A 24,351-nucleotide genomic window follows, 5' to 3' on the forward strand; every position below is an offset into this window, starting at 1 on the left:
CACATATTCGAAAGTATTTAAACTGATAAGATTTTTATTTTGTACATTTTATGTTAAAAGCTTCAAATATTTCGTTTTATTTCAGTATCACACTTTTGAAAAGAAATACAAATCCATATGATGAGACCATATAATATTGGAAAGATGCAAAATTTAAAACAACTTTTTATACCGTATTTTAATTTGTTACGGACACAAAATATCACAAAGCGCAAAAAAATGTCAACTTATTGATGATCGTTAAGATAAAATTAGAAGCCAGTACGTTCAAGATCACTTTCATCACTGAATTCTTGCTTGATTGCCTGTTTTAAATCAAATCCTTGTTCTTTTGCTATTCGTTCATCGAGTACATGGGATAGTAGGCTCAGCGCATCTTTAGCAGCATGGTAAATGATATTTTTGATTTGCAATTTATCTTCATGATTTGAATGAGTATCTGAGAGTGATCGAAATTCTTGTGTAAGGTGGAAGCATTCGGAGACATTTTCCGGCGATACGAAGTCTTCCGCAACTTTGATGCAGTTTAGCAAATTGCGTACTTGATGCGGTGCACCGGCAGGAATGAAAACGGCATCACCAAGGCATTGTGCAATTGAATATCCCTCGACACCGTATTCCCTGTACAAACGTTCACGAAGTTTGCTATCAAGGTACCAACTTTGATCGTGAATTGCATCATGACTTGGCTCCAGTCGTTCGCCACGTTCGATTGCAACTTTATTAAGTAAATCTCGTATTTTATTTGCGTCTCGTGGTGCAAAAATATGCCTAATACATTTCAAATATGTGTGAAAGAGGAGAGAGAGAGAGAGAGAGAGAGAGAGTTAGTAACCGAAAACATAATAAAACTTAATGATATGATTACCATAACGCCCCCGGAAGTTCATTTTTTTCTCTAACTCTCCTCCGTTGCAGAATATCGCATCCGGCTTCGTCTATCGCTCGATATGCTTCCTTTATTATTGAATCATGGTTATCGGCAGTGTCTTTTGGTATTCCAACATAAACCATGACATTGACAGCATCGGAAATATCCAAGTGCAAATTTGTGGTGCCTTTTGTTGGATGCGACGCAGATCCGTAAGCATTGTACCTAATTGGAATGATTATTGTTAGTTATTGGTCACAACCAAGAACATTTTTTTTCATCCTACATTTTGGGGCCTAGATCAGGTTTTACAAAACACTCAGGTAATCGACTCGCAAGATTGAATTTTCCATTACGCTTTGTGTACTCGCAAAGTGGTAGAGATTTCATTAAATCCGTGTACCGCGTTGGTAGAGTTTCCGAAAAGTCCTCACCAGGTGGCCAGTCCTTTAGCTTTAAAAGCATAGGTTCGCCATTTTCATCCTTGATTCGCTTGTTGATACAATCAAAACCATCCCAGAATCGCTTCATCGGCTGATTTGGCACAAGTGTTCCGGTCAAACAGTTTACCAAATCATTCCCATCTTCTCCAAAATCCCTTGAAAAGGAATCTGGTCGCCACAAATCAATGTTCAAACATTTGTCAACGTGAGATACGAGGACAGGTTGACCACGTTTCCATTGTTGTTGGAAAATTTTTAGATTATTCGCGTTGTCCGCTGGATCAAGTAATCGTAAGAGTTTTCCCTCGCATAGCCACATGTGTTTAACGTCAGGATACAACTCCTGTGACAATGCCATAGTCATCACACGTATCGGCAAGTATCGATTTCGACGAGGTTGATTGCTGATCAAGTCAAGGTTGATCAAATCTTCATTGTCTTGTGAATGTGAATAAATGTTGTCTGCTTTTTTCTTAACGATCAAATGATCATTGTCCACTTTCTTCTTAACAGATTCTAATGTATTAGCCATCATTTCATCAAATAGTTGTTTGTGCGAAATTTTTGCCGATTTTGTGTTGACTAATTGTTGTTCATCATCGCATTGCTCGTTTGGAGGAGATGAAGAAGTTGCTGCCATATTAGATGTGGGACCAATGAGAAGATCTCTAAGAGTCGAATGGTTTTCGTCTAACGATGAACCATCATCACTCGAATCGTCCTCAACTTTTTGTTCATTCCGTTCAGATGATTGCTGTAGATTCTCCCTCTTGTATACCTCTTGCGTCAATGCAGTTTCATTTAGTTTTTTAGCATCACATTCGGTTTTTATACAATTTGTTTCCGAATCTGACGAGCTAAAATTCATCACCTTATCGCATTGGTTCAGTTTGTTGTCATTCAAAATCGACTGAATTAATTCTTTACAGACCCCATTTGTTGCTTTGATCGGTTCTTCGCGACTCATTAGGCATGCACAGTTCTGCGGAATTTTCCAAAGAGCTCGAACCTGATGGATACGGCGAGCCAATACCTGCAATGAGTCACCAGCTATGATTTGCGTCAACATCAAACGTTCTTGGATGTGAGCTGACCGATTCGTGCAAAAAAGCCATGAGTATTCATCCGTTTCTCCATTGTTCCACTCATTGTTCCAAACTTTGTTTTCGCCATATTTTCGAGCTTTGTAACAGTCAATGCACACCACAAAACCACATTTGCTACATGCCCAATGATAGTTGAATAAGCTGGTCTGACAGACATCACACATCTCACGCACACCTTGAACGACGCGCTTCCAAGCCACTACTTTACCTAAACGGATGAAAAATTTGGTCAATTTTGTGTGTTTAGTTTGTACTCCGTCTATGTACTTACTGCTCGACATGTTTTCTGGCATTGCCATTTTCTCTTGAAAGAAGAGATCACAAAATTGATCAGCAACTTTAGCTAGCAGAAACCGAGCTTGTATCAAATCCAAATTTTTTGGTGGATTATCTGCGTCAGGCATCCAGAGTTTGAGATCCTCGTCTGTTGGGTCTTTATACGGGTCGGAAAATCCAGCAATTGCTAACATACCTGTTTTAGTGTAACTGTTCAAAATAAGTTATTAAGGATAAGTTGGGTAAGCTGCCATATATTATTTTAAAAGTTGTGACTTGGTCCAAAAATAACACTGTGCAACATTTTTTCGGTCATGGATGAGGGACTCACTTTAACCAATCGCTTCTGAAAGTACTCATCAAAACTATAAATTCTGCATCATTCGTTTTGCCAAGTTGGTTGACAGGTGAATTTATATGAATTTTTGCATTTTTGGCTCAAACTGGATTTTGAGCACTTTTGCGATATTTTCACAAGGATATTTCTCGGTAAACCGTAAGGAATATTGTTTTTGTGCCTTCAGCAAAGTTGTAGGTAATGAATGGGAGAAAAAAATGCGGAACAAACTTACCCCCAAAAAAAGTATCTAGGGCCTCAAAATCCCGAAAATGCCCATTTTTTACCATTTTTCAACCATAACTCGCAGCGTATCCAATTTTTATGGCCACTATCTTCAGCAATTTTGTAGCCAACGTGGAACTGGACAACTTTGCTCAACATACTAACCCAGAAAAATCATGTTCTATTTACCTTTTTGGCTCAAAATCACTCTTTCGTACCAAAAATGGTCAATTTGTTGAGAATTTTGGCCTATTACATGCAAATATCTATATATCTTTCCACATTTTTTGGTCGAATTTTCGTTAAAGTGTCTCTGCGGATAACGTGAACTCGTTTTTAAGCTAATTTAGTGGGAAAAATCACTCATTTGAAGGGAAATTTCGAGTTTTGAACCGATTTTTGAGCGTTTGGTGGACATTTGGCCAAATTAAGTCATGACAACAGCCATATTTCAGTTTCTAATGTATGCCATATTAAAGCTTATGTTCACAGCTAAACAATAAGGCCAATACGATTCACCTATGATGTCCAGTTTTGAAGTTATGGCTACCCAAGTGATGACATGTTCATTTTTTACACTATTTTGGCACTAAATATCACGGCAGAACGTCATGCGGTCTCAGACACAATGTCCTTTTTTTATGCGCATTCGTGTCTGATTTCTTCAGACACGGCGACGTGAAAGTTTCAGACACAACGTCGTTTTTTTTATGCGCGAAATGCGTTGCCGTGTCTCAGACACCACAACGCGAATGCAGTCCTACAGCGAACCACCTCAAAATTGGAAAATTACAACAGAGTTTTAGGTGAAAATTTTGTAAATAAGGCTCATTTTTTCAATTTTGTGCATGATATTCGATCGGAAGAACTGTGAGATGTCACAGTTTTTCGAGATCATCTGGATATAGCTCGTCGATATGAACCAAAGTCAATGGTTCTTCACTGCATATGGTAATCATTCATAACCAAGGTATACCTTCATAAAAAAGTGAGAAAATATATTTCCTTTCTGTCATTTTCATTTAATTATTTCATTCACATATTTACTTTTAAAATTCCAAACTAAAATCAGCATTCATAAAAGGATTACAAAAAAGTTCGGGGATTCAGCGTAATGAGTCACTTATTCCCTTTTATTCTGAATTAGTGCCTGAGACCAAATGACGCAAAAACGTCAGACCGGGTAACGGTAATGTCATAGGCAGGTCGCATTAGCCGTATTTTTCAGCTAAGAACATCTGCTTTAAAATGCCATGCCGGCAAAACTGAAATATATCATCTGTCATGGTCTAATCTGCCTCAATGTACACCACAACCTCCAAAAATGGTCCCAAAAATCAAATTTTTCACTCGTATACATTGAAAAACATCTTTAAAAATTACTCAAACATTGGTACAGATAATATAAGCTTGAATGTACCGTTTTTTCAATATTTGAGAGGAAATAAATTCATTTTTTTGGAAAAATTTTGATTTTTGGAACAATTTTTGGTGGTTTGAACAGTGAGTCATGGCATATGATATAATTCAGTTTAACCGGTGTGGCATTTTAAAGCAGATGTTCTTAGCTGAAAAACAAGGCTAATTTCACATGCCTATGTCGTCTGGTAGGGTACTTATGGCTGCTCAAGTGATATTTAGTGCCAAAATAGTGCAAAAAGTTGACATGTCATCACTTGGGGAGCCATAACTTCAAAACTGGACATCATAGGTGAATCGTATTGGCCTTATTGTTTAGCTGTGAACATAAGCTTTAATATGGCATACATTAGAAACTGAAATATGGCTGTTGTCATGACTTCATTTGGCCAAATGTCCACCAAACGCTCAAAAATCGGTTCAAAACTCGAAATTTCCCTCCAAATGAGTGATTTTTCCCACTAAATTAGCTTAAAAACGAGTTCACGTTATTCGCAGAGACACTTTAACGAAAATTCAACCAAAAAATGTGGAAAGATATATAGATATTTGCATGTAATAGGCCAAAATTCTCAACAAATTGACCATTTTTGGTACGAAAGAGTGATTTTGAGCCAAAAAGGTAAATAGAACATGATTTTTCTGGGTTAGTATGTTCAGCAAAGTCGTCCAGTTATATGTTGGCTACAAAATTGCTGAAAAAAGTGGCCATAAAAATTGGATACGCTGTGAGTTATGGTTGAAAAATGGTAAAAAATGGTGAAAAATGGGCATTTTCGGGATTTTGAGGCCCTAGATGCTTTTTTGGGGGTAAGTTTGTTCTGCATTTTTTTTTCCCATTCATTACCTACAACTTTGCTGAAGACACAAAAACAATATTCCTTACGGTTTACCGAGAAATAGCCTTGTGAAAATATCGCAAAAGTGCTCAAAATCCAGTTTGAGCCAAAAATGCAAAAATTCATATAAATTCACCTGTCAACCAACTTGGCAAAACGAATGATGCAGAATTTCTAGTTTTGATGAGTACTTTCAGAAGCGATTGGTTAAAGTGAGTCCCTCAATCATGTGTTGCACTGTGTAAGGAAAATATAACACCCAGAACACGATTCAACAGAGAATTATTTGAAATTTACCGTAATTTTCTGAAAGCCAAAAATCGACAAAATATATTTGATGTGTTCTTCGATTTCTGATTGGCAATCCAACGACATTCCCGGCACTTTGACAATTTCGGAGCCACTTCAAAGCAAGACCCATCTTGCAGGAAAGGTTCACCAGTTCTTTTCAACTGAAATAACGGTGGTTTTTTGGTGTATGTGATTTTTTTCTTCTTTCTAATGGATAATATAAAATAGATTAACAATTTTGAAATACCATGGGATCAAAAAGTGTCCGGAATTTGTGATTTGAACCATTTGAGATAAAGATGTTAAGTATTTCCTTCTTCCGAACTGATATAACCTTAACGAACATCCGTGCTTAATTTGAATGCATATTTCAATGCTAGGATAGATATTCTATTCCAGCATAGCTAAGAGGCACGCGGTGCACAACAACATCGCTGTGCAAATACATGTTTGCGCGCGCGCGCACTTTCTGTACACGAACGACCGTGCACTGCGAGACGCAAGCGTGTGTGTTTGTGTGCACCGCGGTCCATTGTTATGATTTCCATTGGTTTTCTGGAGGATTCATTTTCAAATTGATTTAAACAAAAAAAAAGAAGAATCGTCAAACCACAAAAGATGGGATCATATACACCACATTGATATATCACGTTCAAATAGGAAAATACATTTATCGTAAGCGGCTTCAATAATACATTCCGGAGACTTTTGATCGCATAATACGCTTCGTGCACTTACACAATAACATCTTTGGGGCGACGGCCTCGTTTCCGCGTTGCTCCTGTTTCTTTGTTTTCAGGAGCATCGGTGCTATTTTCGCCAACATCATTGAAAACTTCTTTACTTTGAGATGCTTCCATACTATTGTCCGACAAACTTTCCTTATCACTGTCACCACTCTCTCTATCACTTCCACTAGCAACACGTCTTGCAATACCTGTACCTTGTGATGCCTGCAATTTTGATCAAATTCATAATTATTTATTTTAGTTATTCAGAGATTTTCCAGAGTATTTAAAATTATACCTTCTTTTTTTCGGCAGACTTCAAAAACTCAATTTTTCGTCGTTTACTTCTACGATTTACTATATTTGCTGTCTGCAAATGACAACACGATTAACTCTTTTCTATGTATAATAAATTAGTTATTTATTGGTAGAATAAGTGAATAAATCATGCATCTGGATCCCATAATCGACGCACCAATGGAGAAATAGGTTTGCTTAGACGGAAAAAACCGGTTTTATGTGTGCAAATATCAGATACTATTGAAATTTATACGGACAGAATGCTATGCACTTTAAATACATGTTCATTTTTTAGATTTTTCTCCATTTTTCACCACATATTGATTTTTTTTTCAAGCGTCCACATTTCGTTCAGTAAGTTTTTTTCCTTCAATATACGTATCGACAAACAATGGTCACAAATACATGAATGAGAATATTTTTCTTTGAAATTAATAAGCATGCAAAAATGCACTTGAGTTCTGAGTTGAATAAACTAAATTTGACAGTAAACGAAAATTGTGTTAAAATGTTAAAATGATGCCATACATCGGCGACATCTATAGCTAAAAATTTCATATCTATTGGAGAGACGTTGAAAAACGCATCATTCTTTAAATTTGAATTTTTATAGTTTCGTTCCAAAGACCATGGATATTTGGCAAGGCGCATCCAAAAATTTGACTCTATTCGTATTTCGGACAAAGTCGACAAAACACATTGAATTCCAATCATTTTTGAGGGCATTCAAAGCTAAGATGGGATGTGTTACCATGTAGAAATTTTCACAGAAATGTAACCAATGCATGGCAATGATACATGTTTGTTTTGTTTTTCATTAGATACATTGCTGGACATAATCAAAGGAAATCAGAAAAATGCGAACAAGAAAGGCAAAGATAGTTTTGATAAGCATATCTTCGTGCATTGCAATGCCATGGTGTTTGGAGGTTATCGAAATTCTGCCGGTATACAAAATACGATTATACGAATCTGATAGAAAAGCGTACTTAATCTGACGATTGTACAAAATAAAAGTATCTCAATGAGACAATATGTACTATTTTTTGTTAAAGTTACTTATCCATAAACTTCAATAAACATGCATTCTTTTTAACTGAATGACTCACCAGTCTCTGCTGTATGACTCACCTGATCTGAACTGCTGGAATCGGAATTTTGTCCAGTAATGCCTATTTTTATTGAATTATTATCAACTATTATAAGGGTCCATTTATTTGCAAAACAGTGACATTTTTATTCAGAAAGCTTCGCTAAGAATACGTTACCTGTTCTTGTAGTGATGCTGTTCAATTTTGATTTGCATATGTTCGAGGAAGGATTTGACGATGATTTCGAGGGGTTTTCTTGTTCTTTGACCGCAGCCGAATTGGCTGTAGTACTAGCAGTAGAAGCTGGAGTAGTAGTAGAAGTGGTCGGTGCTGAATTGATGGTATTATCACATTCTTCACCTGTACTAGTTGCACCGGTGTGTCGTTGAAGCCATGCCTTTTTCAAGTGCATTGGTGCAACCACTGTAATATCTTTAAGAAATCAAATATATTCAAAATAATTCTATGAGAATGCTCTTATGTAATTTATTACCTAGACTTTTCTCATAATCAGTTGTTGTTGGTGCACTTTGCATTGAATTCGGACTTGGCCATGAGCTTGGACTTGGAATTTTGATTGACGAATGCCGAGCGAATTTATCATCAGTCGGACTTTTATCGTCACCATCGAACCTATTTGAAATTACTTCTGTATCATCGTGTTTTTCACTGTTGTCTCTATCATTATTAATCAAATTAGATGAATTATCATCCACATCATTTGGTTTCATGGAATTTGAAGAATGTATTTGTGGTGTTACCACAGTTATGTGTGGCATTTTTATGTTCCCCACAGATGTTTGGATAAGGTCATTAGATGCATTTTCATTGGATTCTGCTGCAAACGGCGGCACGGTCTGTTCAGTTGGAACCACTACGCCATCATTTCGATGACGATCAGAAAAGCCCAGGTCAAGTGGTTTCAATTGGACGGCATTTGCGACTTCCAAAGATATCGGGATGTGGATCCTGGGCGAGCATGATAATGTCGATGCTTGTTCTGATGTTGCGTTCGGCAGAGATAAATCTTGTGATGGTAGCGAATGCTGGGGTAACAAATAGTTTGAGTGTGCCGGCGGGGGTTCTATTTTTTTGGTAAATAAAACAATGTGAACCTTTTTCACAAATAATAATACCAGGGGGAATCTATTCATCAATTACCTGTGAAGGATCTTCGTTCTTGCAATGTTCTTATTTTTAACTCGGGGCAAACATAAATTTTTGATGGTGCTGGCGATGAAACCCTTGGTTTCGATTGTGCATTCATATATGGAGGTAATTGCTGAGGCAAACGCGACTGCAACGTTGTTGAATCGTTTGAGTATATTCTATGTAATGCTGTTGGTTGCGATGGTAAATTTTGATGTTGCATATGTGGCTGAATCTAAGAAAACAGACAATTTACAGTTTCAAATATTTCCGAATATAGTTTCGTATAGTTAATCACACCTTTTCAACGTTTTGAGGCGCTACGTGTATTCTTTGGGAGATATCATGTTTGACTATGACCCCGATTGATTGTTGAATGGATAATGATGGCTGATTCAAATGAGAACAGAATTTTAAATTGAAATTCCGAATTTCACATGTTTTAATTCATTTTCATAGGAGGTTGACCATAAAAAGATTTACATTGTTACAAGAGCAATACGAGGGTAACTATTTATATTTTGCGCCTAACCAATTTTTAGTGTTGCCAGATGCAAACTGGAACTTCCATTGGAAAATTTGACATTTTTTAGGAATAAATACGTTGACAGATCGAAAAAAAGTTTGCCCCTTTGGTTACACCAGCCCTTCAAAGTGAGGTCCATTTGTATGGGAAATTTTAGGGATTTTTACTCATTGCCATTGTGAAGACAATAAGTATGGCCGGATCCCAGTAATTATGTGTTTGTTAGTCACAATCAATAAGCAACACAATGGCAGTTCAAGTTGTCCTCAGAAGGTGCTCAGTATGGCTAACTCGTCAAAACTTTTTTTGTATGAAAATGGGGTAGGACCACACTTTGAAGGGCTGGTGTAACCAAAGGGGCAAACTTTTTTTCGATCTGTCAACGTATTTATTCCTAAAAAATGTCAAATTTTCCAATGGAAGTTCCAGTTTGCATCTGGCAACACTAAAAATTGGTTAGGCGCAAAATATAAATAGTTACCTACGTATACCACAGGCAATCCTTGTGACACCGATTGTAATGTGTTGAAAAATACATTGTACACAATTTTCAACCCAATCGGATAGCGTTTAATCGTGTAGCTTTGGCCTGAAAGTTTGAAGGCAATCGAAAATGATTTAAGGGTAGCTCCTATAGAAATATTCTCATTTTTATCAGGGAATTAGGCAAAAATGGCAATATTTTTATGGCTTCGAACTTTCTGGGATTACATTTTTTGGTGATTGTAACATCACAAGTAACCCACTTTCAACCGCATGATTTGGTGGAATTACCTCGGACCTAAGCTCCAAAATTGAACGGAGATGAGACATAAAGGTGTCAAACGGACGGACTGTCCGTCTTTTTAGCCCGTCCGTCCGTCCGTCCAGGGCTCTTGAAAATTTTTTTGTCCGTCCGTCCGTCCGATCAACGCTGAACGGACGGGCGGACGGACAAGAAAATTCACGGGGATCCTGAACGGACGGACGGACAACAAAATTTCCGTGGTTCCTGAACGAACGGACGGACGGACGGACAACAAAATTTCTGGCGGACGGACGGACGGACAACAAATTTCGTTTTTCATTGATTTTTGACGCAAAAAATACAAAAAAAAAAATTTTAGTAACTGATTTGTAATTAGCTTCCCATTTGAAACAGCTCAAACCTATTTTCACGTCAAAAATCAATGAAAATTTTTCGACGGACACGGACAAAACGTAATTTTTTGTCCGTCCGTCCGTCCGTTCAGAGCCGCTAGAAATTTTCTTGTCTGTCCGTCCGTCCGTTCAGCGTTGATCGGACGGACGGACAAAAAAAATTTCACGGACGGACGGACAAGGTGCTCGTCCGTTGACACCTTTAATGAGACACAGGTAATTTATCCGATCGACTTGAAAATGTGCAGTGCTTTTTTGCCAACCTCCTATTGTGGACCTACCTTAAGGTCTTTATAATCTATCGTTGTTGTATAATTATAACCAGTAAATGCAGGTATTTGATTAGAGGAAGCTGAATCGTTTTTTATATCGGTTATATCATCGGGCGTGATTTTTATTGTATGTTCACCGATGTCCTGCCGTGTAGGATTATACTCCGGCTTCTGAGTTCGAGCAATCTGCACAAATTGACACAAAATAGAATTCGATCTCATCATTTTATTCTAGGGGAATTTATCATTCAAAAATTCATGAATTCCGGTGTGTTTTGAGCTAAATTCAGAATATCCACTCATATTCACAGATATTCAGTCTTTCTTATTTGACAGTTCAGGCGTTCTCATCAGCCGCCATCTTGAATTCGTCGCCATCTTGGAAATTTTATTCAAAATATTCACAAAATTCACAACATTCACATATAATCGAAATTTTGACGATGATTCAATGAGAAAAATATCCACAATATTCACAAATATTCACATTTCTCAAGCCTTGAATGAAACCCCTAGATTTTAATACAATAATTAACTGTTGAAACTTACAATTTGAGTAGCTTGACTGGACTGGTGAAACTGTTCCTTACTTATATTGTTCTTACTATTAAAATATGCGGAATTTTTATTTTGTGTCAGAAATACGCGCTTTACAGGAAATTCATTTGAAATCTCTGAAACTTTGATTGGCATTGTTTGTGTTAACGAAGGTGATTTTCGATTTGATATAAAATAGTGTTGCTGATAAGTTGGCTGCTGTTGAGATGTCGGAGGAATAGAATTGATTGTCCATGCTTGCATTTGCTGAAAGAAAAAAAAACAGATGCAAAAGAACAGTTAAAACTTTCAACCAGTTTATTTCAATATATTGCCAACTATAGTTTGTACCTTTTCTTTGGCACGCCGTAGAGATTCTTCAAAATGTTTTTTAACGGCCAGCGCTGCATTGCATTGGTTCTCTTGTCGCTCTCGTTCTTGTTGGAGTTGCTTCTGTTGTCGTTCTGTTTCTGGTATTATTCTGTTCCGTTCCATACTGCTTTCAATTTCTTACGTTTCTACTTCATTTAAAATCCTGTTGAAAAGAAAAAATCATTTGTAAATTTCAATTGACATTTCTGCAATATAACTGGGAAACCAAAAATCAAATCTCGGATTTCTTTTTTTCCAAAGTAAATCGGGCGCTGAATTTCTCATACTCTTAGGCCAGACATTTTCGGAACTAATCTGCCACCTTTTCAAAAATATTTGATTATTTCTTTGCAATAAAAGCTTTGACTAGTTATTAGTCAATTTTCTTTAAGAATCAAAAGTAAAATTATACAAAAAGTCCCAAATGTCACATTTGGAAAAAAAATGTGTCTTATTTTTTACCAATTTTAATGAAAAAAAGTCAAATTTCATTTTGATAAAATTATACAATTATTTGGAAAAATGCTAGATCCTATCCCTGTTTATTACAAAGTAAATCTCACGTAATCGTGCAGTGCACCTGTTGCGTGTGTATGGTTGTTTATATTTTTCCAAGCGCGGAAAATATTCATATTTCATGGATCCATGCATTATATTTCCTTCTTTTTCTTTTGTGATTTTCCGTTGGATACATGTATTTTATAGCTCATTTTGTAAAGAACAAACAGTTTACCAGCGTAGAAAAAATAGTTTTTTCTATTATAAATGAAATTTCATTCCACTTAAAAGAATTATGTGCTGTTTTTTCGTTTTAGAGCATTCAATTATAGACTAAATTCTGCGAATACTGACTTCAGATACTTCTGATGTGTTCACAAAGCAAAACACGTACAGTGTGAAGTTGCTAAACAGGTTTTTCTAGGGCACAGAAAAAATTATACCAAATCACACATCCGAAAGAGTGTATATCTGTAGTCATTCAAACAACCGCCGCTACACAACGCTATATCATTTTATTGTTAAAAGTAATAATGTATGTTTGTGTTTGTGTGAGTGTGTGTGTGTGTGTGTGGTTTATCAGGAGCGCATTTCCATGTTCTTCACTGAAATGTTCGGTCCTATCACTATCATTTCAAGTTTGTATAGTCCATCTATTGAACGATATTTGGGTGTTGAGAAATAACAAACTTGAATTAAATTTACGTCAAATCAATTCTTGTGTTTGTTAACAAATTTCGATTGAAATGTCAGAATAAAAGGTAAATAAATCTAAATAGTAATGAATTGCATGGTTTAGCTTCTGATATTTTTCTACAAAAGTCAACATTTTTTTATAGATTTTTCTAAATCAACGAAATCGAGATTAGACCAAAACCATCATTTTACTTTTCATAATATTCGTTAATTTTTTTCAAAGTTGTGAGTTGAAGTATGGAGCATAGTATATGTTTGGTAAATAAAATATTTGAAAAATATGTCCGTGTCTCCGCTCACATTATTTAAAAATAAATTGAAAGTATCTATTTTTGTTACCAATGTTTTTATTGGTTGTTGATTTGTTTGTTTTTCTTTTCATCTTTTGAATATGAGGTTTGACAAATTATCCGCAACTTGTTTGTTTTTTATGCATATATATATATTAATCCGCATTTGATTGTCATTATTATTTGCAAATCTGTTACACAACCTTTTGTATCAGCTCAACAAGTTCATCCAATTCTATATGCATCATCTTAAATGTAATGAATGGGTAAGTTTTTTGACTGGTGAACTTGGCATATGCTGTTGATTACGATATAGTCTTTGGTAATAAAACTAAAATGAAGAAATCTTATTGTCAATCAATGACTTATGCAAGAAAAAATGGCTATTACAAGTTAAAATGCATTCTTATAAATGGTAGTCATTTCAGTTATGTAGCATAGACGCATCACACAATAATAGAATAAACGAATATGTATAAGTATATAGAAGCACAAGGTTAACATTTACCGGCTCAAATTTTTTTCGTATCTTTTTGACAGAAGTAAGTGTTAGCTGAACGTAGATACGTGATCGCATACTATACGTTGCGTGCGGCGTTTCTTGCTTGATGATATTTTATCAATATGTCGTTTTAATAACAAGGAAAACATTTACTTCATGATATTTTTTCAGCCACGCGGCTAAATATTGTTTGCACAAAGCACACAATAATAATTCAAAATTTGTTTTGATTTTTTTTATAACTTTATTTTATTCACTTCTTTTGCGTCATTGTTTCATTTCGAATGTGTGTGAATTCTTCAATTCCACTGTTTTTTCCGCAATTAATGATATAACAAATATTGTTCACTCGCTGATAACACTGTAATCTGCAGTATTGCTGTGTTGAATTATTATTCATCAGTGCTGTTCAGACACTAAATTACGAAATTTTGACTGACATTTTGTTTCCCTTTGGATTCACAATATTTTCAGATCACTTATTATCATCATTACTTTGAACTTCTTTAAATCAACACGAATAACCGGTATATGTTATAGTGCTTGTAGTATATAAATCTAAAAATATTTTCAATTCGTTCTGCCCAACGATTTTTTTTTCTCTGTTTGGTTTCCTATGCATAAAACTTACCGTACACAATAAAATCTCGCTAACAACTGAAAGCCGATTAACTTTGTTAAAACAACAGCAATTGAGACAAACACACATGTTTCCATGAATTAATACACAGGCAGTAGTAGGACACACAGGCTCTGCTACAGTGGATGTATTCAGTTGTTGTAGATATTATTGTTGTTGTTGATGTTATTGTGTGAACGAGAGGACAGAGCGTAAGTTCAATCGGCTAACTAATATGCGAATGAAGATGGAAAAAGTGAATTGAAAGCGACATTGCATCTTTATATAAATAAGTAAACATCATTCAAAGTAACCTCACTTCACTTAGTGAGCGTCACTGTATCGAAGTGACCGAGATTGAATGCATCAGTATGCATGTGTTTCATATATAAGAAACCGATGAATTGATACATATTTCTTGAAGTGAACCTAAAAAACAAAGATTTGGTTGTGTTTGTACGCTCTTTTTTCATTGTTCATAGCATTATCCTTCGCTTGTACATTGTACAATGTACATAATGAACAAAATTTTCCGGATACACGAGAGCTATATATTATGAGCTAAAAGAGTAAAAAAGTTAATTTAACGTTGAAATGGCAATTTTTGAAGAGCCATCTATGATTGGTTTTCTTTTCTTTTCTGTCATTAATTGTTGTCATTAATGTCAAAATTGTTTTCGCAGTTGTCGAAAAGAGTGATTATGATATTAAAAATTTGTTATACACTTACACAGTAATGTCGACCAAAACAAATTGGAGACGATTTCCAAAGCCCATTCTACGTGAAATCAGGAATTTGCGAGAAAATATTTTAAAATATCAATTCTTCAATATTGTCGAATTGTCTGACATAGATTGGAATTCAAGATATCATACCGAGGAGAAGAAACGTAATCTATATAGTCATATTACAACGATTTTCGGTTTATTGGTTGGATTAATTAGCTTTTATTCAACTGTTCAATATTTGTTAAGTGTGAGGTGTTTTTTGCCGAATAACTATTTAATGTATGAAGCGACCAGACCAATATCTGGATGTGAATTTTGTGCTGGTGTGGAGGGACCCTTGATTTTAAACAAGCCGAATTTAACTAAAGCCGAATTTTTGGTAATTCTTGTTTGAACTGGCATGTGTGCACAAATCTGGTTAATTTAAAAATATTCATAGCGATTAGCATAATTTTTTCTTCATTAACCCCTTGAACGGACACCAATTTTAAAACCTTCGAACGGACTCCTCGGGTCTGGATGAACCCCTATACATTTACATACATTTGTATGGGAATAAGGTATGCCTATGCATGTCATCTCATTTTTCACGTGACTAATAAGAGATGACGAAGTGACGTCTTGAGAAAAGTCTTGTAGTACTTGATCTGCCATACAATTTTGCTGAAGACAGTTATCACTTATCTCTTATCTGTTACATGAAATACGCGAAGAACCACAGAAGACCGCTAACCGGATGGTGTTTTTGATTATCATCTTTTGCGTAACTGATAAGAGATAAGCATATCTGTCTTCAGCAAAGTGGTAAGGCAGACCAAGTACTACAACTTTGCCTGAACAGTAAACGTATGAGTGTTTCAGAATTTTTTTCACAAAATTCCAGGGATCGAAACCAAAACAAACCGAATATTTGGTCTGAGTGTGTGAACAAATCAAACCATTCAGAACGTTCTGAAAAATGGTTTGTATGGCACACAGGAACGTTTATGCCTACTTGTATCAGTATACGATCCTAACACAGTGACAACACGCTTGAACAGAGAGCAAAGCAGTGAAACCGTTCCGAAATCGGTTTGTATGAGAAACGTCAAACCGTTTTCGATCCCTGCAAAATTCCACCAGGATTCGATAGTTGGGTTCAAATGATTACGAATAGTACAAATATAACTTCCCCCAGTTCACATGGCGGTTCCCCAGGAGCCCCCAAAGTACGAAAAATCGGCGATTTTCGAAAGTTCAACTTCTAAACGGCTGAGAATTTCGCTCTCTTGGGGAAATTTGTAGATCTTAGCGAGATAAGAAACATCGCTGAACATATCACTCCCAGAAAAAGCACCCAAAAAATAATCGCGAAAAACTTGATTTCTTTCTTATCAGGGAACTTATAAGAGATGGTATCTTCACAAAAATTGTAGTACTTGACCTGCTCTAAAATTTTGCTGAAGACAGATATCACTTATCTCTTATCAGTTCCGCGAATAATGAGAAAGAGGATTTTTCGCGATTTTCCCGTTTTTGCGTATTTTGCGGAACTGATAAGAGATAAGTGATATCGGTTGCTTCAGAAATCGTCCAAAAAAATGAAAAAACCGTCCAAAATTTTTATAAAATCGTTCAAAAAATATTACAAAAATGGAAAAAAAAATTTGGTCGATTTTCTCATTTTTTTTTTTGGTCGGTTTTGAAAATAAAATTATAAAAACGTCTAAATCTGTTTTCGTCTCCAACTCTGAAATTAGAATTTCGTGAAAAATTATTCGAAATTCGTCCAAAATATTTCGGAAATCGCACAAAATATTGAGAGAATCGTCCAAAATATTTTGAATTTCATCCACAATTTTTCGAAAAATGAATTTGGATTTATGACAAAAGCCTACCGTTTCTTCACATGACTCTCTTAGAAACAAATGATAAGTAGAAAGAATTGTATGGTTTTGATTTTTGAATTTATTTCCGTAGTTCAATTGAAATAAATCGAGTAAATGTTCACAAATCAGTTGTACTATTACTTTTTCGAAAATGATCGCAGATCTGTATTGTATATATCTATTTATTTTTTTATTTAACACAGCCAAGCTGTGGCTGAATGAAGTTAAAAAGTATCTCTTTGAAATAACATAAAAATATATATCATACAATCAAGATGGAAATGCTTGGTAAGTGGTCAGATGATAAACGGTCCAGAATAACCTTTGGTAAACGTTTCCAAAAGGACAAAGGCTATGTGAAGCGTTAGGTAATTACACGTTTAGTTTGTGACTCTAGGACTGCAAAAGTCATCATTCAATTTATACCGGTAGATAAATTGACGAAAAATTTTACGTCAGTTCAAGCAGATCCATGTTGATTGTAGAGTGCTTCGAGTTTACAATAACCAATTTTTTGGCTTGTGCAAGGTCGATTTGACGTTTGATTTTTGGCCACGTTCCGGCTTCTGTCCGAGAACTAAGGGGTTAGACTCGGGCATGCACAAAACTACACGCTTGAGTAAAGCGATTGCGAGGGTGTGCTTGCAAATTGGATTTTGCATGAAATATGGACAAGAGCATGTAGATTCGGTCCAATTTTCAGCAAAATTTAGCTGATACACGCAAGCTAGCTGAGTATTCATGGAATGACTCTGTTCTGTAAAATAGCTGCATGGCAGTTGCACCATCCAAAACCATACAATTCTTTCTACTTACCATTTGTTTCTAAGAGAGTCATGTGAAGAAAAGGTAGGCTTTTGTCATGAATCCAAATTCATTTTTCGAAAAATTGTGGACGAATTTCAAAATATTTTGGACCATTTTCTAAATATTTTGGACGAATTTCGAATAATTTTGGACGAAAATCAAATTTCAAAGTTGGAGACGATAACAGATTTGGACCTTTTTATAATTTTATTTTCAAAACCGGCCAAAAAAATGAGAAAAACGACAATTTTTTTTCCATTTTTTGGACGAAATTTCAATTATTCACTGATATCTGTCTTCGGGAAAGTTATGATCATAGTGCTAAAATTATATCAATAAATTTTGTTTGAATGCATCACATATTCCCATACAAATGTATGTAAATATATAGGGATCCTGCCAGAGCTGAGGGGTCCGTTCTTAGTATTTGTACATCCTTATATAATCCTTTTTGAGGACTTTTTTGTAATGTGTTTTCTGCTAGATAGATAGTCAATGAAATTTTAGGGCAGGTAGCTCTGAGCTCAAGTTGCTAGCTGAATTAGAAATATGTTAAATTAATAAAGTTGAAGTTTAAATACGGTTCGCGGCAAATTGGAACTCCTAAGAAATTAGAATTGAATTTCCAGGTGTTATTTCTAATTTGCGAGGTTTTTAATTTTCGCGTGCAGAGATGACTTTATCGCTACAGCGAGTATTTGTGTTGTTTTTTTTTGTTTTTTTTTTCGTTATACTTTACCTTTTTGTTGGCCAACAAAAACTTTGTATCAATACTTTGTGTAACATAAAAAAGAACAGTTATTGAAAAACCACATTCATTTAGTTTTATTTAACACCGCCAAGCTCTGGCTGAATATAATGAGGTTTAAATAAGTGTTTGGCCGGAAAAGAGTGCAAGACTGTTACATCAATTTATAATAATAATAATTTACACCGATTTAGTAATCTTTCAGTTCTCGCCTCGTTAAAAACCTGGCTCTTTTCATAAATTATGCAGTATCAAGAATGCGCGTAATTACTAAGTGCATATGACCACACAATGCGAATACCGGGTCTAAGCTCTTCTTTATTATGTCACACAAAATATTATAACGAAAAAATCTTTTGGTCAAAGTAGAATGAGAAAACAACAAAAATACTCGGGTGCGCTAAAGTCATCTCTGTTTGCGTGTGATTATGATATGAGCAATCCATTTTTATTTCCAAATGAAACATTTCATATTACAACAGTTAAGCTATATTAGCTTTGGAAGTGGCTCATTTTGGGGCGATCATTATCGTCAACAAACTGATTAAATAGTGTTCAAAAAATGAAAGTTTTAAAATCAATCATAGTTTACTTTCCATCTGTTCTCACTTTGATCAGATATTGAGACAATTTATGCAAAAAAAAAACATCATAAACACTGGCGGGATTCTAAACACTCTCCAAAAAAAATTCACAAGTTTTCGTGTGATTTGTGAAAACATTTGTGATTTTCAAAACAACGAATTCGATTGATTGTTTTCTATGTGATTTCTATTTTCGCAACATTCCACTGTAACCTTTCGTGTGAATATTTTCACGAAAGTCTTTGATGAAATATTTTATTTTTGGAAAAATCCTATCGCAAAACTGGTTTCTAGCAGAGTTTCTGCCAGATATGCTCGATGAACCGAGTGGAGATATGCTGAATTAATCGTTCATTTGACATTATTTATTGAAAAATACCATCCCAACTAAGAGTTGATGAAGCCAATTAAAAGTAAATTCAAAAAGAGAAACAATAGGTAGGATTCACTTGCAGTCTAGGGGGTAAAATCATTTTTTTCATCTTTTATATCCCCACGCATCAAGTAATTGGAAATTCAATGGTATGCATGCAAATCCGAAATATCCAGGTATATTCAACAATATTCATCGTGAACGACAAATGAATATTACTGAATATACATATATATGTCAAATTTACGTGTATACGTATGAAAAATAAAAATAGCAGCAAATAGTAGTGAATCAAACCTTCAACCGTAAATTTGAACGATTTTGGTAGATAACGGTGAATATTGGAACATTTTTTGACATTACAGTCTAATGAATATTATTAAATATACATAGATATTTGAGATTGACGTGCATACCAGTAAATTTGTGCAGATTGTATAGTCAAAAAATGTTCCAATATTCACCTTAATCCACCAAAATCTGCCAAAATCCTTCAAAAGTGGTTCAAATTTTTGGTTGAAGTTTTGATTCACTATTATTTTTATTTTTTCAGAGTTATTTGCGTTCTGCAAAATCGCGTGAAGCCCCTAGCTTGCAGTGAAGATTCATGTAACATGAGATTTTGAAAATCCACATAAATTTAATTCAAACATTGACTAATTGAAAATATCAGTGTTTTAAAACAGAGTTTGACTTATCCGCCAGATATATGCTATGGCATAAAAAAAATATGCGCATATTTTTTGGTACATTTGGATTTTGTGACTAACTTACCATGTAAATTCATATGGATATCACGAATTTGGGACCAAAAATTTCGTGTGACATTGAAACTATTGTTTCGTGAAGCCACATTAGGATTTTGCTAAAAATCACAATCGAAAATAAAACAACGGAATTTATTCATAAAATTTTCACATTTCACATGAAAATTTGAGAAAATGTTTGGAACGTTTTTCAGAATCCCGCCACAGATTAATAAAATCATAATCATTTCTAATGTGTTACACACAGGGATCGAAACCAAACCAAACCGAATATTTGGTTTAAGTGTGTGAACAAACCAAACCATTCGGAACGTTCTGAAAAATGGTTTGTATGGCACACAGAAACGTTTATGCTTACGTGTATTAGTATACGACACTAACACAGTGACAACCCGCTTGAACGTTGCCCATACAAACCATTCTCAGAACGTTCCGCTTGATATGGTTCGCTCCGATGAACAGAGAGCAAAGCAGTGAAACCGTTCCGAAATCGGTTTGTATGAGAAACGTCAAACCGTTTTCGATCCCTGGTTACACACATTCAGAGCATTCATTAAATAAACAATAATGCTAGGGACTAACCACGGTTTTAAAAATAACCAATAATGACCGACTTTAACATTTTTTATCATTTGAACAAATAAATTCCGATATGATCACATTTTAGTCGATTTTGCCCGATTTTTGCAGTAATTTTTTCGCTTTAACGAATGCATACTGTTCTAGAAGCGGATTTTGGTGCATCCTCAGGATCGTTCAGAACTGCTCCCGATTCTGGAAGTGGGTTTTGGTGGATCTTCAGGATGGACCAGACTGGGTTTGACAATGCCCTGGCCCATCCTGATGATCCACTTCCAGAACCGGGAGCAGTACTAAACGATCCTGAGGATCCACCAAAACCCACTTCCAGCATTTTTGAAGAGGTAATAACGTCAGCACATTAAACGTTTATAGTCGATATTAACGTTTGTCTGTAATAAGTCGAAAGTTACAAATGCTGTAATGTGGGGTCATATGGACCCCAACAAAAAATCGATAAAAATGGAACAAGAATAATTTTTTTCTCAAAAATATCGTTTTGATCCAATAATTTACGGCATTCTTCATCTTTTAAGCCTATTTTTGTCAATATTGACCCAAAAATTACTTAGATATGATGATTTTAAAAACATCGTACTAGTCCGCTATCTTGAATCATTTGGCAGATACACATTTTTGACGTTATTTTGCTTCATTTTCAAAAAATCTATGAATATTTGTGAAAAAAGTTTATGTTTTTTGAAAGGGCGTATCAAAAGGAATAAAATAAGTATAATATCGAGTTGGTGAGAGCTATACATGGAAAAATATGGACCAATAAGATGTAATAATTCGATAAAAACTGGAATTTCATCAATTTAGGTGCCATTTGGAAGTGATCGAAACAATGAAACTACTTGTCGTATCTGAACAAAATATGGCTCAAAATGAAGATTTTAAAAAGATTCTTGATTTAATGAGATAAAATAAGATTTTAGCAATAATATGGGCACTTTAATTTGGGGTCCATATGACCCCATCTTACAGCATTTGTAAGTCTTCTCTTCAAGTCAGAATATCTTGGGTTTTTATGGACCGATTTTGACAAATAAGTGCTCAAAATACGTGTTTCAACTAGATTGAAGATGTCAATAAATTATAACATCATAAAACTTGAAATTAAAAAGTTATAGCGAATTTAGAGTATCTGGGGTCATACAGACCCCACATTACAGACAAACGGTTAAACGATAAAATTCAATATATACAGATTTTTTCAATTTTTTACGGATGTCATTAAAATTGGGCGATAAAAACAGATTTTGTCAATAAAAAATCCGTGGTTAGCCCCTAGCAATAATGGCTTCAATGTGGTCCTTTTGTCCTTTTTTCATTATCGCTTCGCGCACAATACTCCTCAATATATATCAAAGTATGTTGTTGTTTTTATATTTAAGGTTTTATACAGCGTTTTTTGAAGAAATTGTAACAACATCAGAAATTAGAAGAACATTCAGATTGGAATTGGTCCCGGGGCATTGCGATTCCATTTATTTATTTATTATTGTTCATTTATCTAATCTGTCGATTTTTGTAAAAGCGATACGCCTATTTACCGCAACCGATGATCATCAAGAATGCTTTTATGGATTGGAAAGCTCGGAAACAACTCACTTTTCAATATTTGAAGGAAGTTTACAACAGATGGCCTGACGCTTTAAATCATTTTAGTAATGAATGCCAATTTTTGCCTTTCAAATCCGTATTCGCTACGTTGAATGAGTTCTTTAATATGCCTGAGTCGGATGTCAACAGTGGCAACCCGCCTTGGTACGTTGGCTTCTCGAATTGCCATCCAAATATCTTGAAAGAATTACGCGAACTTTATCCTCGGCCACACTTTCTGCCAACCGATGCAGAGCTACCAAATACAGACTATACTTTCCTTGGCGAAGGCGAAGGCGCTGTAATGCATGTAATTATCCATTTTCATTTCAATTTAAATCAAATCAAATCAAATCAAATCAAATGTAACTATTAAACGGTTTCAGATTTATTTTAAAATTTTCAGTTTATGAATATCAATGAAACTATTCTGATTTTGTGATGACTTTATATTGTATGAAAAAATGTCTTCATATACATTATGTATACAGCTAGATTACATTCCAAGATTGATGTGGCAAGCTCAACTGCAAGGCAATAAAACCTGGTTCATAAGCCCCACCCCAGAATGTGATTCAAAGTGCTCCAGTTTTTCGTTCTATGTGGAAGCAGGCGATGCAGTTTTGATTGACACACGGATTTGGTATCATGGCACCATTACAGGACAGTTCTCAATAACCATTCAGTCAGAATATGGCTAAATATTTTCATTTTGGCTATGAAATACAAGGTTTTATTGAAAATCTTCAAAAACCTACAGAAGCTATGTACTATTAATTTACTAAATAAATAATAAATATTAAAGAAATGTTTTAAAAGAAATATTCAACGAATAATAAAAGGGTTTTTGAAGATTTTCAATTAAACCTTGTATTTCATAGTCAATAGGTGAAAATGAAAATTCCGTTATACTATTAGAATCAGTACCAAAGACAAATTCGAGAAACTCGTTTAGTACCGCATCAGAATATGGCTAAATATTGCTGCAAGAGTCATAGGTTTTTATTTTCTGGTATATCAATAGCACAAAATATTTCACACATTCATTAGCATTTGTGGATATATTTGCCTTAGCATGATACAATTTTATTCCATACTTATTGGCATTATTCAGAAACATACCGCAGTTTCCGGGAAGAAATCAAAGTACCCCTTCTGGTTTGACTTTGATTTAAGAAGTAAATTAAAAAAGATAGATAAGGCTCGACTCAAGTGGAAAAGAACCGCTATGGACAGTGATTACCAGTTTTTCTCTGATCTTAGAAGGGAATGCAAACTGAAAATTGAACAGTAATTACATGAATAGCCTCCAAATTAATATCAAATCAAACATAAAACTGTTCTGGGCGAGGGGCAAATCACTCTACAAATTACTTCCATACTAGTTCTAAATTACTTTCTATTACCTAGCCTATTTAGTAGGCAAATTGGAAATTACTTTTTACCAAAAGTCAATGACATGAAACTAACATATTTTTTCAATGTACCGATGTATTACGATGTGACATCTATACCACAAATTACTTTTATACTAAAATTTATATCAAAGTAAAATCTCAAGAAAATGCTGACAGACTTTAAAACGACATTGATATAGACTGTACAAAAGGGTGTTTTTCATAACCTGAAAAAGAAAAATGGTAGATTTTAAATTAAAGAGGAAAAAATTCTGTATCAATTAGTGGTGTTCACACAACGGAGCAATCGATATTTGTTAAAAAAAAACTTTAATGCTAAACGCTGGATTTTGATTTATGGATTGAG

General features: G+C 34.9%; 2 protein-coding genes and 1 long non-coding RNA gene across 18 annotated transcripts; 2 read left to right on the forward strand and 1 right to left on the reverse strand.

Moving 5' to 3' along the window:
* Positions 1 to 16: 16 nt before the first annotated feature.
* Positions 17 to 14,887, reverse strand: LOC129573776 (lysine-specific demethylase 3A). Of its 14 annotated transcripts, none has more exons than XM_055454801.1 (17): positions 14,540 to 14,848; positions 13,915 to 14,324; positions 11,902 to 12,085; positions 11,563 to 11,817; positions 11,023 to 11,199; positions 9,376 to 9,465; positions 9,088 to 9,310; positions 8,420 to 9,010; positions 8,104 to 8,358; positions 7,967 to 8,007; positions 6,834 to 6,905; positions 6,546 to 6,760; positions 5,814 to 6,014; positions 2,692 to 2,906; positions 1,158 to 2,628; positions 869 to 1,096; positions 17 to 771 (listed from the first exon to the last, which is right to left on the reverse strand). In XM_055454801.1, exons 3-17 carry the CDS (start codon positions 12,043 to 12,045, stop codon positions 252 to 254), a joined length of 4,698 nt encoding a protein of 1,565 aa, XP_055310776.1. In that variant the 5' UTR covers positions 12,046 to 12,085; positions 13,915 to 14,324; positions 14,540 to 14,848; the 3' UTR covers positions 17 to 251. The 14 variants fall into 14 exon arrangements, with proteins under 14 accessions (XP_055310776.1, XP_055310777.1, XP_055310778.1 ...); XM_055454802.1 differs by having other exon boundaries at positions 13,915 to 14,287; positions 14,540 to 14,839; XM_055454803.1 differs by having other exon boundaries at positions 13,915 to 14,276; positions 14,540 to 14,780.
* On the forward strand, positions 13,001 to 13,397 carry LOC129573799 (uncharacterized). Its single transcript, XR_008688632.1, has 2 exons — positions 13,001 to 13,181; positions 13,260 to 13,397. It is a non-coding gene; the product is annotated as an uncharacterized LOC129573799 (long non-coding RNA).
* A 313-nt stretch (positions 14,888 to 15,200) lies between the features above and the next one.
* Positions 15,201 to 24,325, forward strand: LOC129573790 (uncharacterized). Of its 3 annotated transcripts, XM_055454893.1 has the most exons (4): positions 15,201 to 15,417; positions 15,503 to 15,635; positions 22,523 to 22,897; positions 23,079 to 24,325. In XM_055454893.1, the coding sequence occupies exons 2-4, from the start codon at positions 15,534 to 15,536 to the stop codon at positions 23,286 to 23,288; spliced, it is 687 nt and encodes a 228-aa protein (XP_055310868.1). In that variant the 5' UTR covers positions 15,201 to 15,417; positions 15,503 to 15,533; the 3' UTR covers positions 23,289 to 24,325. The 3 variants fall into 3 exon arrangements, with proteins under 3 accessions (XP_055310868.1, XP_055310865.1, XP_055310867.1); XM_055454890.1 differs by having other exon boundaries at positions 15,207 to 15,635; XM_055454892.1 differs by lacking the exons at positions 15,201 to 15,417; positions 15,503 to 15,635 and adding an exon at positions 17,105 to 21,326.
* Positions 24,326 to 24,351: the final 26 nt, after the last annotated feature.

The sequence above is a fragment of the Sitodiplosis mosellana genome, unplaced genomic scaffold (assembly GCF_009176505.1).
Source record: "Sitodiplosis mosellana isolate CC-2019 unplaced genomic scaffold, AAFC_SMos_1.0 Smas_scaffold_6102, whole genome shotgun sequence".
Classification (NCBI taxonomy): Eukaryota; Metazoa; Arthropoda; class Insecta; order Diptera; family Cecidomyiidae; genus Sitodiplosis; species Sitodiplosis mosellana.

Bases quoted from the DNA above. Each gene is read 5' to 3' on its own strand.
- LOC129573790 (XM_055454890.1), top strand. From the start codon at position 15,264: ATGTCGACCAAAACAAATTGGAGACGATTTCCAAAGCCCATTCTACGT. The intron at 15,636-22,522 runs GTAATTCTTGTT...TTTTTGTAAAAG, and splicing joins TAACTAAAGCCGAATTTTTG to CGATACGCCTATTTACCGCA. The intron at 22,898-23,078 runs GTAATTATCCAT...TTATGTATACAG, and splicing joins GCGAAGGCGCTGTAATGCAT to CTAGATTACATTCCAAGATT.
- LOC129573776 (XM_055454799.1), bottom strand. From the start codon at position 12,045: ATGGAACGGAACAGAATAATACCAGAAACAGAACGACAACAGAAGCAA. The intron at 2,907-5,813 runs GTAAATTTCAAA...TATTTTGAACAG, and splicing joins TTGGCTTTCAGAAAATTACG to TTACACTAAAACAGGTATGT. The intron at 1,097-1,157 runs GTAGGATGAAAA...CATTCCAATTAG, and splicing joins CCTGATCTAGGCCCCAAAAT to GTACAATGCTTACGGATCTG.